Raw genomic sequence first — 12,843 nt, forward strand, 5'->3', positions numbered from 1 at the left:
CTCGCCGATTTTGGACGAGATAGTGAGAGCCGCGGGATGGCCTAGCAGGCAGCCAAGTGCTGCGCAGACGCTCGTGTCAGCCTCGCCTGTACTGCACCAGATGGCAGAGAGGCCGGCGGCGCGCTCACCACTGTGATCATTGTCATATTTACGTGTATTTACACCTGCCATGCGCTCTGTATGTGAGAGCAGTGCGGCGCCCATATATTATGGACGCTCTCCGAAACGCGCTTTGGCACGCGCTCAGCTCAACCGCACCTGCGCCCACGATACAATTTTTCCGCAGGTTCGTTTCCAGTCAACAATGAAATTTCGTTGCATTGAAAGTGCGCCAAGATCTACTTCGTTATATTGAGGCTAAAATACATGGTGTTCTATGGACGCGAAATTATGAAAACTTGAATAATTCGTTACATCGAGGATTTCATTATATTGAGGTTCGTTACATCAAGATTAAATCATATCCTCTGCCGCGGCACAGCCGCTAAGAGCATAGCGTATGCGCAGTGAGGTGCAAAACCAAGTGATGACGTCACGCAGCGCTGCGCAGAGACCGGCGAGGCGACTAAGCGTGGCGAACGCCTGCGACTTGGCGCAGCTGGTTGCCATGGTTACAGCACATGCGCAGAAGTGACTAGCGCGGACCACCTGAAATGCGCTGCTGACTAGCCTAGTGTAGCTTTCGCTACAATATATTCTATTTTGCTTTCTCGCTAATAAGCAGCAGCATAGCAGTCACACTGCCAGTTTCCGCATGCGGTTTTCTTCTCATCTGCTCTAGTTGTTCGCACCTGCGACTCAGCGCAGCTGGCTGCCATGGTTACGGCGCATGCGCAGAAGTGACTAGCATGAATCGCCTGAAATGCACTGCTGACTAGCTCAGTGTAGCTTTCGCTACTAAAGACTGTGGGGCCCCTTCGACTTCATTGTTATGAGGTTCAGCTGTACTGCAACAGATTCAACATCCCTAGAGGAACACTGGCAGTGGCGACGTTAGGAGTGGTTTCATTTGTGAACACTGCTTCCCAGGCATTAAATGTTCAGGGCTACTTTTCTTGAGAAGCAAACGTAAGAAAATAGCCCATCATTCTGGAAAGTGTTCTGAATGGCAAAGCCAAAGTGGTTGCCTTCCGACTATCTTATGCAATGCAAGGAGTGAAAGGTCATGTCCAAGGCGTAAAGCCAGCTTCAAAAGCTAAGGCACCTCCTCGCTACTCAAGAAATACTTGCCGATTGGTTTAGGCATCGCAGAAAACAATGTTAACTTGGTGCATTTACGACACAACTGGACTGTTCCCTCCACGTGCACTCTGGATAAATTCCTTCAAAACCGCTCAGGAGAGTTCCCTTCAGATGTGCCTAGGAATATTCCCTTAAGATGTGTTTTGGACTGTTCCCTTCAGATAAGTACACACTGAGCCAGCCTAGGTGACTCACCCTTGAAGAGCCCCTTGATGCCGCCCATCTTCTTGACCATGGCGGCAAACTTGGTGTACTGCGCCAGGAGCTCCTGCACCTCCCGGGTGGTGACGCCAGCGCCTCGGGCGACCCTCGTGACCCGCCCCGTCTGCCGCGAGAACAGCTTGGCCCCTTCCCGGTGGTCCAACTCTGTCAAGGTGAAAGGGCAATAATTGCACAGCAAATTCAGGTTTGCACCTGCTGCGAAAGTTCCACAGCAAGGGGTTTTTCCTGTGCAACACCCTTGACACTAACCCCATTCCTTCGCTTAAGCTTGGGACTGGCTGGAGTGCCAAGCCGACTAGGAGAGGCTGACCAAAAAAAAGATGGCCATGACATCGCTCCACACCTTAGCTTCAAACATTCAAAGCTTACCCGACTTGCTCTAGATTGAATTTATGCCACAGGGGTGAAAAAGAAGAGAAACTGCACCTTAATCCACGAGAATGTGAGAAAAGTTGCAAAAGATGTTTGAGCAAATTACTGTATAAAGCAAATTTAGCTACATCTTGGAAAAGCAACAGGTCATAACAGGTGCAAGAAAAAAAAAAAGCTTCCACACAGTGCCAATCAAAAACAGTACCATTTGTGCCTCTTGCAAAGATTTTGCCACATAAATTGCAAAAGAGTGATCACTTGAGTTCCTCAAAAAGAAAAAAAAATACAAACAAAAAGGGAGGGGTTACATCTGAATATTGCAGCTCACAATTCTAGGAGCCGGTCTAGTCATTGCGCATGGGCCCACACTGTGGCTTCAAGTCTTGTCTATGCACTATTTTATCACCCAGTAACCCAATGCCCTCCCAGCCATAGCACCAAGAGTTTACAAGATCTATCCCTCCCCAACAGACACAAGGAGATATGTGCATTAAAAAAAGACCAATACCTTGGTCATTCATGCTGTCCATGATGGTCATAAGTTTTTTTAGCCTGCCCATGGATTCCTGCTCATTTCCTTTTGTCATGAAGTCGCTGCTGAAGCCTGGAATCATGCCCTGCATAGCATCCAATAGCGTGGTTACTTAAGAACACTGTTAAAGCAAGACAACATGGTGCTATCCATCAAATGTCAAGACATCATCTTGTTACCATGATCTGGCTGAAGGGTCCCATCTTCATGATGTTCTGGAACTGCTCGTACATATCCCGCAGGGTGAACTCGCCGTGCTTGAGCTTCTCGATGAGCTCCTCGTTGTCGTCGAGCTTGAGTTCGTTGACCTTGTCGATGAGACCCTCAATGTCACCCATGCCTGCACAGGATGACAGGAAAACGCAAGTGTGCACTCCAGCCACCATTAACATAAGTGTGTTGCTCTATCAAGCACTGGGAGCACAGCTGGAAGAGAGAGGGGATTTCGGGAGTTGGAAACACGACTGAAAATATGCTCAATCTCCCACGCTCTCTCTCTCTGAGGCCCTTGCCGTATTTCTTGCACAGCCCATCATTTGGTCACACAGTTAAGGCCGGGAACAACAAGTTGGATCGTAAAATCACATATTTTCAAAACCATTTACACATTCTTCTAAGCGAGAAGCCATTACACATAAAATGAAAAGAGCGCCCCGATGTTTGAAGCCCAACTAAAAAAATTGAAGGGGACACAAGCTCCTCACCCAACAGTTTGCTGATGATGACATTATGATGCAATAGCATAATGGGTTAATCCCCACAAATGCAGAAGGTCGTTCTTTACTTTACATTCATATATCCCTGGGAGTCCTCATACCCCTCCCAGCACAGTGGGGCAGCGGTTAAGCGATGCACCGCTGCCCTGCGATGGCAGGAGCTCCTAGCGGTGGGCCTTGTGCCATGGTAGGCAGTTTTCTCACAATCCAGTTGGCAGGTTGTGATGACACTGCAAGGTCACGTGACCTAGGCAGACCACCTGCCTCCTAGGCTGCCCTCTGGGCACCACCTGCCAGAGCCATGCCTATGAGTTTTCGCTCACACTGCCGTCGCCGGATTTTCCGGAGAACGGGGCCTTAAAAAAAAAAAATTGGATCTCGAAATGTTTTTTGAACAGGAACATAATGCAAAAGGCCGAGTGATGTATGCTAATGTTTTCAAGACATTTTGAAGCAATATCCAGAGCACTGAAGCAAAGCACTAGGAAATGCCAAACACAGGCTCCTCACCCAACAGTTTGCTGATGAAGGGCTTGACCTTGAACGGCTCAAAGTCGTCTATGTGTTCCCCGGTACCTATGAAGATGATTGGACTACGTGTGGCTGCCACCCTGCACATATAGAAGTGCGAGAAAAGCAAAAAGAAGGAAAAGGAGCAAATCAGAAAAATAGAACAAAACATCTACAAGAATAACGCAAACACTTGAAGTACTGAGGCCCACAGACAAATGTTTCCATCCACGTTGCTCACAGCACATAGTATTGACACAATGAGGCTAACACTGCTACGTAGAGAAACTAGCTGATAAAATTAAAACCAAATTTTAGCTCGCCCACGTGACTTTCCACTCAACCTCCTTCTCCCCCCCCCTCTCCAAAAAAAATTGGCTTGAGACAGTATTCAAGTTACAATAAGGTAGAAAATATAAGCTGTAGGAACATCGTATACAGTCAAAACTCGATTTAACGAAAGTCCCGATTTAGCGAAGATATCCTGATTCCCGTTCAGATGCCCATAGGGTCCATGCTTTGACCGACTCGAAACAACGAAAAAACTTTCGTCGCCTGTCCAGATTTAACGAACGCTTTCTCAAAAAATGAGTGTGAAGAAGTGTTAATTTTAGGTCTATTTTGTAGAGAATGCTCCAAAATTTATTGATGCAAGCCAACGGCCGTATCGCGGAGTGCCTTCGTCCCAACACAACACAACCGGTTTGGAGGGGAGCGAGCGCACGTCGTGAGCGTGCGGCCGTGAAATGAAAATAATTTTGAGTTGAGTTGACCAGACAGCGCCAGCGGTAAAGAAGTTTTGTGTCGCATGCCATAGATGGCGCTGTAGCGGTTTCTTCTGCGAAAATTACCTCGTGCTTTCGCCCTTCCTTCTCTTTCCGTTTCTCTTTGTGAATGTTGTGTTGGTTGTGTCGTGTTTGCCAAGCTCAGCTTGTTAGGCCTACAGCACCTACAGTCAGTCTAGCCGGGCTGAAGTGCGAAACAAAGATAGACGTTTCATGGCAGTTGAGATGGTGGCGGCGGCTTGGAAAGCAACGAAGAGATCGGTAATTGTCAACTGCTTCAGGGCTGCTGGCTTCGATACGCTAGGCTCTGAAAGTGCCAAAGCTGCACGGGACTGCGCGAGCGCTGTGCACCAGCACGAAGATGCCTGGGAGTATCTATGCTCAGTGGATAACGTGCCCGTAGAAATAACTTTCAACGACTACGCGAGCGCAGACGCAAATGCAGTCATAACGAAAGTTTTGGATGACGGCTTGTAGGAAGCATGGAGGGAGAGGTGGCCAAAGATGCTGACGACGACGATCACAAACACAGATGGATGCCCTTGACCTGCTGCGGCAGTTTGCCAGAACACACGAGGATACCGAAGACGCGCTGGACGCACTTCAGACTTAAGAGAAATCTGTGCGGCCATTGCTTACGAAACACACACAAGAGAAGATTATGGACTTTTTTGCTGCTAAATAAATTTGAAGTCCCCTGGGGGCCCTTCTTGTTGCGGTAATAATTTGTTTCTTTTCATACGTGCTAGTGGTGTCGGCCGTCTCCGCGGGCCGCAGTTTCATTTTAAGTGTATATAGCCCCTTCAGGCGCCAATTAAATCTGCTGGAAGGAAAAATCTTTTGAACAAATGAAGATCAGTACACTAAGCAGAAGTGATGTGCAAAAAATTATGCAAAAATATTCATATTTAAGCATATTTTATTTGTGTCTACATTTGTGGACATAGCGCCTTAAACCTGATACATGAACATAGACACTGCTACATTTGCTTGCCTTTTCTAACTGATCGTTAGACATGAATAAATATTTAGCTCTGGAAATATACATTTCAGAGAATTATTCTGCAGTTCATGACTTATAAAACAGATAAAAGCAGTCATTCTGTGACGACATGCAGAGGAATATTCGGTATTTCGAGCGCCGAACGTGGCTTTTAGACGTGCAGCCTTCACGTCGGCACCGTTGTGTAATTAATGTGTTCAGAAGCTGGGGCCAATGGTTGCTTCCATTACAAGTAATGCTTCAAGTCCAGCAGCATCGAAGGGGTCTCGTGTGATCTGAGCACAGGTGGAGAGGGAGAGAGATAGCATCTTGCGGCTTGCTTTACACGTGGTTTTTGCAAAAATGAGAAATCATTTTTAAAGGTCGTTGTTTGATCAGTTTATGTCAGAGACCTGAAATAAACTGTCCCCTTGCTCTAAGAATGTGATTATTGTTTTGTAGCCTTGTAGCTTAGAGCCAAGCTCTGAACTGACCATGGTGAGAGGACACGGGTTCCGCTTTTTCACCCTCCCTTGTGTAGTGCTGACACTTTGTATTTTTCTCCGTCTTTGGGTTCATACATAATGCAATTATTCTTGCTAAAAACCGCAGCGAAAGTTTCAACACTATAGAGAAAAAAATGTTCTCACCGTCACTGAAAATGGTTGCTTCCTTCAGATTCATGCATTCTACAATCTAGCACAAATGGTCTAATAATAATAATTGGCTTTTGGTAGGGGTGTGCGAATATTCGAAATTTCGAATACGAATTGAATATGTTTCATATTCGGTTCATATTCGTGTTCGAGAAATGATATTCGTGAATTTCCGAATATTCGAAAATTCACGAATACTCGGCAGCGATTGTATACCGCGCCGACTTTCGTAAATGTGATTGTTGCAAAAGCGCAATATCTGGGCAAATTATCTGAATATAGAGTTTAAAGTTCCAGGAAATCAATATAAAGGCCCTGTTCTCTTCTCCATCGTTTATCGCGTGGACCGATCGCATTCCGATGCCGCTAGGCTTGACCTTGTGCGCAATTCCGCAAGTGGGCTTTCCCACATACCACGCGTGCTGCGAACGTGGGGGGCGACCCGCTTCTAACAATTGCAACGCGAAAGCGCGTTTATTTTTTTTATCCTTCCGTAATATGTAATCTAATTAATGCCCACACCAATGGCATTCGTTATGTCACCTTAACTCTCTGAGCGTGACCACCGCCATCTTGTTTTGGTCAACTAAGCTATGCGGGAAAGCCTACTTGCGGAATTTCGCGTGAGGCTCCCGAAGGGCCGAGTCGAGGTGTCACAACAGGGCAAGCGATCCTGTAAAAATCCCGCGTATTGCATGGTGCACTGTAACCCATGCACCTCTTAAGTGGTCGTAATGGCAGGCGTGACGATGTTCGGAGGGTCCCTGTCACTAGGTCAAAAAAATAACCTGGCCGCGTAGTTTTGGTTTCTGAGCTTGGCCACTCGCCCGTTGCAATGGCAACTGTCGGTTCGCGAATTCGCCAGTCGTCCAATCTTAGCACCGTGCCGCTTTCAGACGCTGACTGACACGTCGCTCGTCATTTCTTTTCCTTATTTTAGAAACAGTCTCGCCATTCCGACGTCAATGCGCGTGCCCATCTTGCTTATCTCGCGATGTCTTCCAGCACGCCGAAACTTTGTGTTCGTCACAGGATTACAGGTGTTTGCACAATAGAGCCGCCTCATAAGACTACCGCATTTTCGGTGTCTTTTTTTGGGGGGGGCCGCGGGGCATTTTATAAATCCACCATCAAATAACCTGGGCATTTCTGTCGGTTCTTTGAACTCCGAATTAATAAGGTTTTACTAGCCATCATGTTATTTTTGTTTCCAGTCTTGTCCTGTTATGGATTGCATTTTGCCTGACCACATTACAGGTTGGATACTGTTATGCAGTTCAATAAAGTAGTATACATTTTTGCACACATGTTTTTTTTTTTATACGGTGCTTAGGCAGTCTAGTTTTGTTTATTTCAGTTGCAAAGGCCATACACTATTTTGAAAAAAATATCAGCAACAATTTTTGCTTGTTTATCTTTTTAATAATAATTGGTTTTGGGGGGAAAGGAAATGGCGCAGTATCTGTCTCATATGGCAAGGAAGGGATAAAGGAGGGGGTGAAAGAAGAAAGGAAGAAGAGGTGCCGTAGTGGAGGGCTCCGGAATAATTTCGACCACCTGGGGATCTTTAACGTGCACTGACATTGCACAGCACACGGGCGCCTCCGCTGCGGTCGGGTTCGGTCGGGTCCGAACCCAGGAACTCCGGATCAGTAGCCAAGCGCCCTAACCACTGAGCCACCGCGGCGGAGTTTATCTTTTTCTGAATTTATTTTTTGTGCTGACCACATATATGATATTCGATTCGATATTCGAAGCCATTTTTTCTTCATATTTATATTCGATTCGTATTCGAAAATTTCGATATTCGCACACTCCTAGTTTTTGGGGAAAGGAAATGGCACAGTATCGGTCTCATATATCATTGGACACTTGAACCACGCCGTAAGGGAAGGATAAAAGAGGGAGTGAAAGAAGAAAGGAAGTGAGAGGTGCCCTAGTGGAGGGCTCCGGAATAATTTCAATCACCTGGGAATCTTTAACGTGCACTGACACTGCACAGCATACGGGCGCCTTAGCGTTTTTCCTCCATAAAAATGCAGCCGTCGCGGTCAGGTTCGAACCCAGGACACACGCACAAATGGTCTCAGATTCCTTTCTGAATATTGGTAGGGGCCCAAGACCCTCCCAGACCTCCCTGACTTTAAGCACTGGTCATAGCGCACTGTGTTTGCCCGCAGCAGCTCAGCTAAGTGGCAGTTCTTTGCAACCATCTGCGGGTCTTCATTGCACGATCGGCCGCACTTCTTTGAAAGTGCTTCTCCATCAGCTATTTTCATAAAAAATGCTTCAGCGCTGGAGCCGTCCAACGTTCTCTTTGTACAAGCATAGTTTTAAATGCCCGTAGGAAGTAAGTCCGTTTCGTACCATACGTGCACAAAAAAAATGATGCATTCTGAGGAGAAAATGCCATTTTGATATTTTCGGCATTCAGCTGCCATGTCCACATTTGTGGACGCGCCACTCTGAAGCCTACTGCAGCACTTTTTCTCCGTCTATGATGATGAAAATTGGTGCGCAGTTTCTACATTAGGCTATCGACACATTCTGAGCCCTAAATTGCATCATTCACGATCATTTGTAAAGACAGAATGCCAAAAGGAAAGCTATTTACTTGTCCCGCCAAAAAACGGCGTGATGCACAAATTTTCTATTTTTTTTTTTACAAACGCATTTCTCTCTAGCTGCAAGAGAGGGCACCACAAACTTGACAAGGAGAGGAAAAATGGTAAGAGCGCGTTATTCAAAGGCGGACATTCACTTTGCGTACGAAAATATGAGGAGGCTTAGGTCACGTCCACATATGAAGACCCAGCACCTGAGGGGGTCATGCTTTGCAAATATGATGCTGCGGTAGCTTTCTGGATGCTGCTGCACCATATAATCGATTGTATCGAATTAAGTGATCGACAAATGCATCACTCGATTTAACAAAGTTCCCGATTTAACGAAATAACTTGTGGCTGCCCTCAACTTCGTTAAATCTAGTTTTAACTGTAGTATGGAGTATGGCAAAACTGGAAGTGTTAAGACGCTCTAGCATGGCCCAACAGAACTACACTCAACTGCGCCCGCAAAACAATCATGGGCATCACCGCAGCTCTGAGTCTGAATTTCGTGCAAAAGCTGTGCGTTTGGCTCAGGATGTTTGAAGCTGCGTTGAATAAAACAAAGAAAAACAACCTGCCACTTATGAAAGCTTGCCTCAAAAGAAAAAAAAAACACCACCAACATTCTAAAAACTCTTATCTCATTATCCACGGTTTAATTTCGTGCTTAAAATTATTGTAAAGTTTTGTTACAAGCCCCATTCTTTTATCACAGCAAATGTACAACATTCCATAACTAAAGCGCGGCAAACGGGACACAGAAGAAAGGAACATGCAGGGGACACAACAGAGCACCGTGCTGTGTCCCTGAATGCTCCTTTCTCCTCTGTCCCGTTTGTCATGCTGCAGTTATGGAATACCGTCACCAACTCACCCAATAACTTACCCTGCTGTACGGTGTTATTTGTTATTGGCTTCATTTGACAAGAAGTTATCTGGTCATGTGTGTTCCCATAAGGCGACAGTTTGTCTGTGAATATTGCAATCGCACTTTGATATTTTTATTACGCCCAGTCTGCTCTTGACTGAGTATGCCCCATTCCAAACAAGCATACAAAAGCTGCTTTCTGTGGACTTAGAGACTAACCCCCATTTGGACAATTCTCTCATTTAACCTTATGTTTAAATTTAACTTGAACATTCTATCTTGACATGATTTCCAAGTGCATGTGGTACATGTGTACCCCTTTGATTTAGAGTGGCAAAGCACATGAAAAAGCTGACATTGGAGAAAACTCACGCGCTGAGGGCTCCACCACCTTTTGCATGGCCGTCCAACTTCGTGACGATGACGGCACCGACATCCACTTTCTCTTTGAAGGCACGCGCCTGCATGGAGAGGAGAAAAATTATGGTCGTTTTGCGTAGTTGGGCAAAATGCGAATTACGTGCACTAGCACTTCGGTTTTCACGTTGGTTTCGGTGTTCAGATCCGTTGTTCACGGATTAAGTTGTTTAATAAGTTAATGCCTATATAGTTGATCCCAGATATATAGAACTATAAAATATGCATGTCAAAAGCTTCTCTAACAGCTCCACACATCTCAAGACAGTTTCCCGATGTCGTGACTAACGGGAAGTTATCAATCTGTGCCTCAAAGGCGCGTAAAACAACAAAAACACAGCGCGATGACCAGAGCACTTTATTTCGGAAGGAAAAAATCTGTGACCATTGCTTGCTTTTTCTTCTGCACCATCAACTTCATTAGGCTGTCCTCAAGCCTGCTGACAGTGTCCAAATGAGAAAGGCCAGCTCCTTCCATTGTGCCACAACAGCAACGAATGACGCTGAAAGCTGATGCAAGTTCAGCTGCAGTGCATGGTGGTTGGTCCTCTTCGTTGGAACCTTCACCGCTGCTCGAGTCTGCGTCCTTGTCACCCATGATGTCAGCCACAATCTCCGCATCAGCACGATCCGCTACAGCTTGCACGCTGTCGTCAGTGATGACGAAATCGCGTGCTGTAACGCCGCCTAGGACGGCGCCTGGGAATGCCGAGAGCTCGCGAAATTCGCTGTCCAGGCATCCAGCATCATCGTCTTCACTGTCAAGACATCCGTCGTTTGCAGCTACCACAAAGCCTGCTTTGCGGAAGCAGTTCACAATTATGCTTTTCTTCACGTCGTTCCAAGCACCAGCCAGCATTTGAATGGCTCCGAGGAGGTCCATCTTGAGTTCGATTCCTAATCGAAGGCTGATTAGGAGCCTCTGCACCAGTCATCGTCTGTACCCAACCTTAAACGCTTTCACGATGCCTTGGTCGAGAGGCTGAAGTTTTGCCATTGTGTTTGGCGGCAGAAACTTGAGGGTGATCTGCTTTAATGGGCAGACGACATGATGGGCCGAACAACCGTCAAAAAGAACACTAACTTTGCGGCCAGACTTTTCCAGTTCGGCATTCCGAACGCAGTCAGTGGCGACCGGCGACTTTTTCTCGCTAGCCTCCACCCGTCAAATGATGTCCGCCTTTGTTGAAAAATCTAAATTCTTGCGTTTTTTCGCGGCCATGGCTCCGGAACACGTGCCAAACGTGGAAGAAAAACACACTGCACCACAACCGAGTCTCAAGCCTTCACGTTGGCCTCGTGAATAAAAGGAACAAAGCGAATTAAAAGACGCACCGCTCCGCGTCTCCGCACTACCACAAGCCCAAGCTGCACTGACCACGTTCGTCTCGCTGCCCCAGTGGTGTCAGCCAACCAAAACACAGGAAACGGGTGCCTGCGTTCAGCTTGGTTTCTCCCTCCCGCTTCCCTTTCACACCCAATCGCGCTGCAAGTGCTCCTAGTCACATGCATTTTACCCACACGCCCCTTTCTCAGAGTGTGGGGCGGCGCACGTGAGACCGCGGGAACATCGCAAGAGCTTCGTGAGGAGAAGCGCACTTCCGGGGTGGGACGCGATGGGAGAAGCGCACTTGCAAGGGTGGGGTATGCTGGAAGAAGCGCACTTGCGGGACACAGCTCAGCACGGAGTTCGATACATCGATATGCCGGTGCACGGGAGTTCTATATACGCGAACAATAGCGCTATACTTTTGCATGGGATTCCCAAGGGGATTTTTCAACTGTTCGATATAGGCAATAATTCGATATATCCGGGTTCTATATATCCGGGATCGACTGTATATGCAAAATTTGTAATTCCCTACTTTACATTCGCAGATTGCTGAGAGTCCTTGCACCACTCCTGGCCCAGTTGTGCAGCAGTTAAACAATGTGCCACTGCCCTACAATAGCACATTCTGCCACCAGAAGGGCTTGCGCGCCCCAGGTTGCTCTTCCTGAGCAACCTCTCACGACCACAGCGGGCAGTCTGCGAAAAAAATGTTGTCTGCTTTAGGAAAGCGTTCTTGTGGGCTAGTTGGTTCGTGACTGAAGAATGAAAAAAAACTGTGCAGAGCCTCGGCAAGCCACTGCACCTCTTTCTTCTTTCACTCCCATCTTTCTGCCTACCCCCCTCCCCAGCATTGTTCTGCGTATTTCCTTTCCTCCCTGTCTCTCCTCACCACACCAGTTGTGGCTGCAGTTAAGGTGTTCACTTAGACATGGGACCGTTGCAGTGCCATTTCTTTTCCCCAAAAGACGCAGCCGCATTGACGAGATGCGAAGAAGACAACTCCATGATGGGCGTTTGCAAAAAGTGTGCGCCATGGGACACTCGTAGATTCGCCATGCCGGCGGAAGCAGATATTCTCCACTCCGACGGGAATGTCGAAATTGTGTTGATATCCGAGTTGAAAGCGCAAGACAGCACCGTTAGCGGTGGTGCCGACTCATAAAACTGCAAAGCCTGTGGCCAAACGAGATCGAAACAGAGAGGCTAAGTCAAGAACTGAAACGTGTTTGAAACATACCGGCCAAAGCCAAGTAGCTATTCGTGTGTCAGGTTGGCTTGTCGTGCGCAAAAAAAGAAGTCTGTAAATATGGTTGCGCCAGCGCTGCCACACAAGTTGCATGCATACGCCAGACTGACCTTACCTGCCGGAAACACAGCTAATTCCAAATTATACATATTTTTAGCGCAACCACGACAGGGACACAGAGAACAGAGACAAACACGAGCGCTACGTGTTAGCGCTCGTGTTTGTCTCTGTTCTCTGTGTCCCTGTCGTGGTTGCGCTAAAAATATGTATAATTTGTCACAAATCCAACTAGCCCAACATCTAACTCTTTTACAGCTAATTCCAGCCAGCTTTGGCTGAATAATGAGCTAAAC

At 46.9% G+C, this 12,843-nt stretch overlaps 1 protein-coding gene across 1 annotated transcript in view; it reads right to left on the reverse strand.

Moving 5' to 3' along the window:
* Positions 1–12,843, reverse strand: part of Srp54k (signal recognition particle 54k) — a 38,559-nt gene that overhangs the window by 8,403 nt on the left and 17,313 nt on the right. Inside the window, exons 8-12 of the mRNA XM_077665444.1 lie at positions 9,867–9,955; positions 3,595–3,695; positions 2,548–2,708; positions 2,345–2,453; positions 1,438–1,608 (exon numbers count right to left, since the gene is read on the reverse strand). Of these exons, the coding sequence (XP_077521570.1) occupies positions 1,438–1,608; positions 2,345–2,453; positions 2,548–2,708; positions 3,595–3,695; positions 9,867–9,955 (631 nt within the window). The remainder of the gene's footprint in view (positions 1–1,437; positions 1,609–2,344; positions 2,454–2,547; positions 2,709–3,594; positions 3,696–9,866; positions 9,956–12,843) is intronic.

The sequence above is a fragment of the Amblyomma americanum genome, chromosome 5, assembly GCF_052857255.1.
Source record: "Amblyomma americanum isolate KBUSLIRL-KWMA chromosome 5, ASM5285725v1, whole genome shotgun sequence".
In the NCBI taxonomy this organism is placed as follows: Eukaryota; Metazoa; Arthropoda; class Arachnida; order Ixodida; family Ixodidae; genus Amblyomma; species Amblyomma americanum.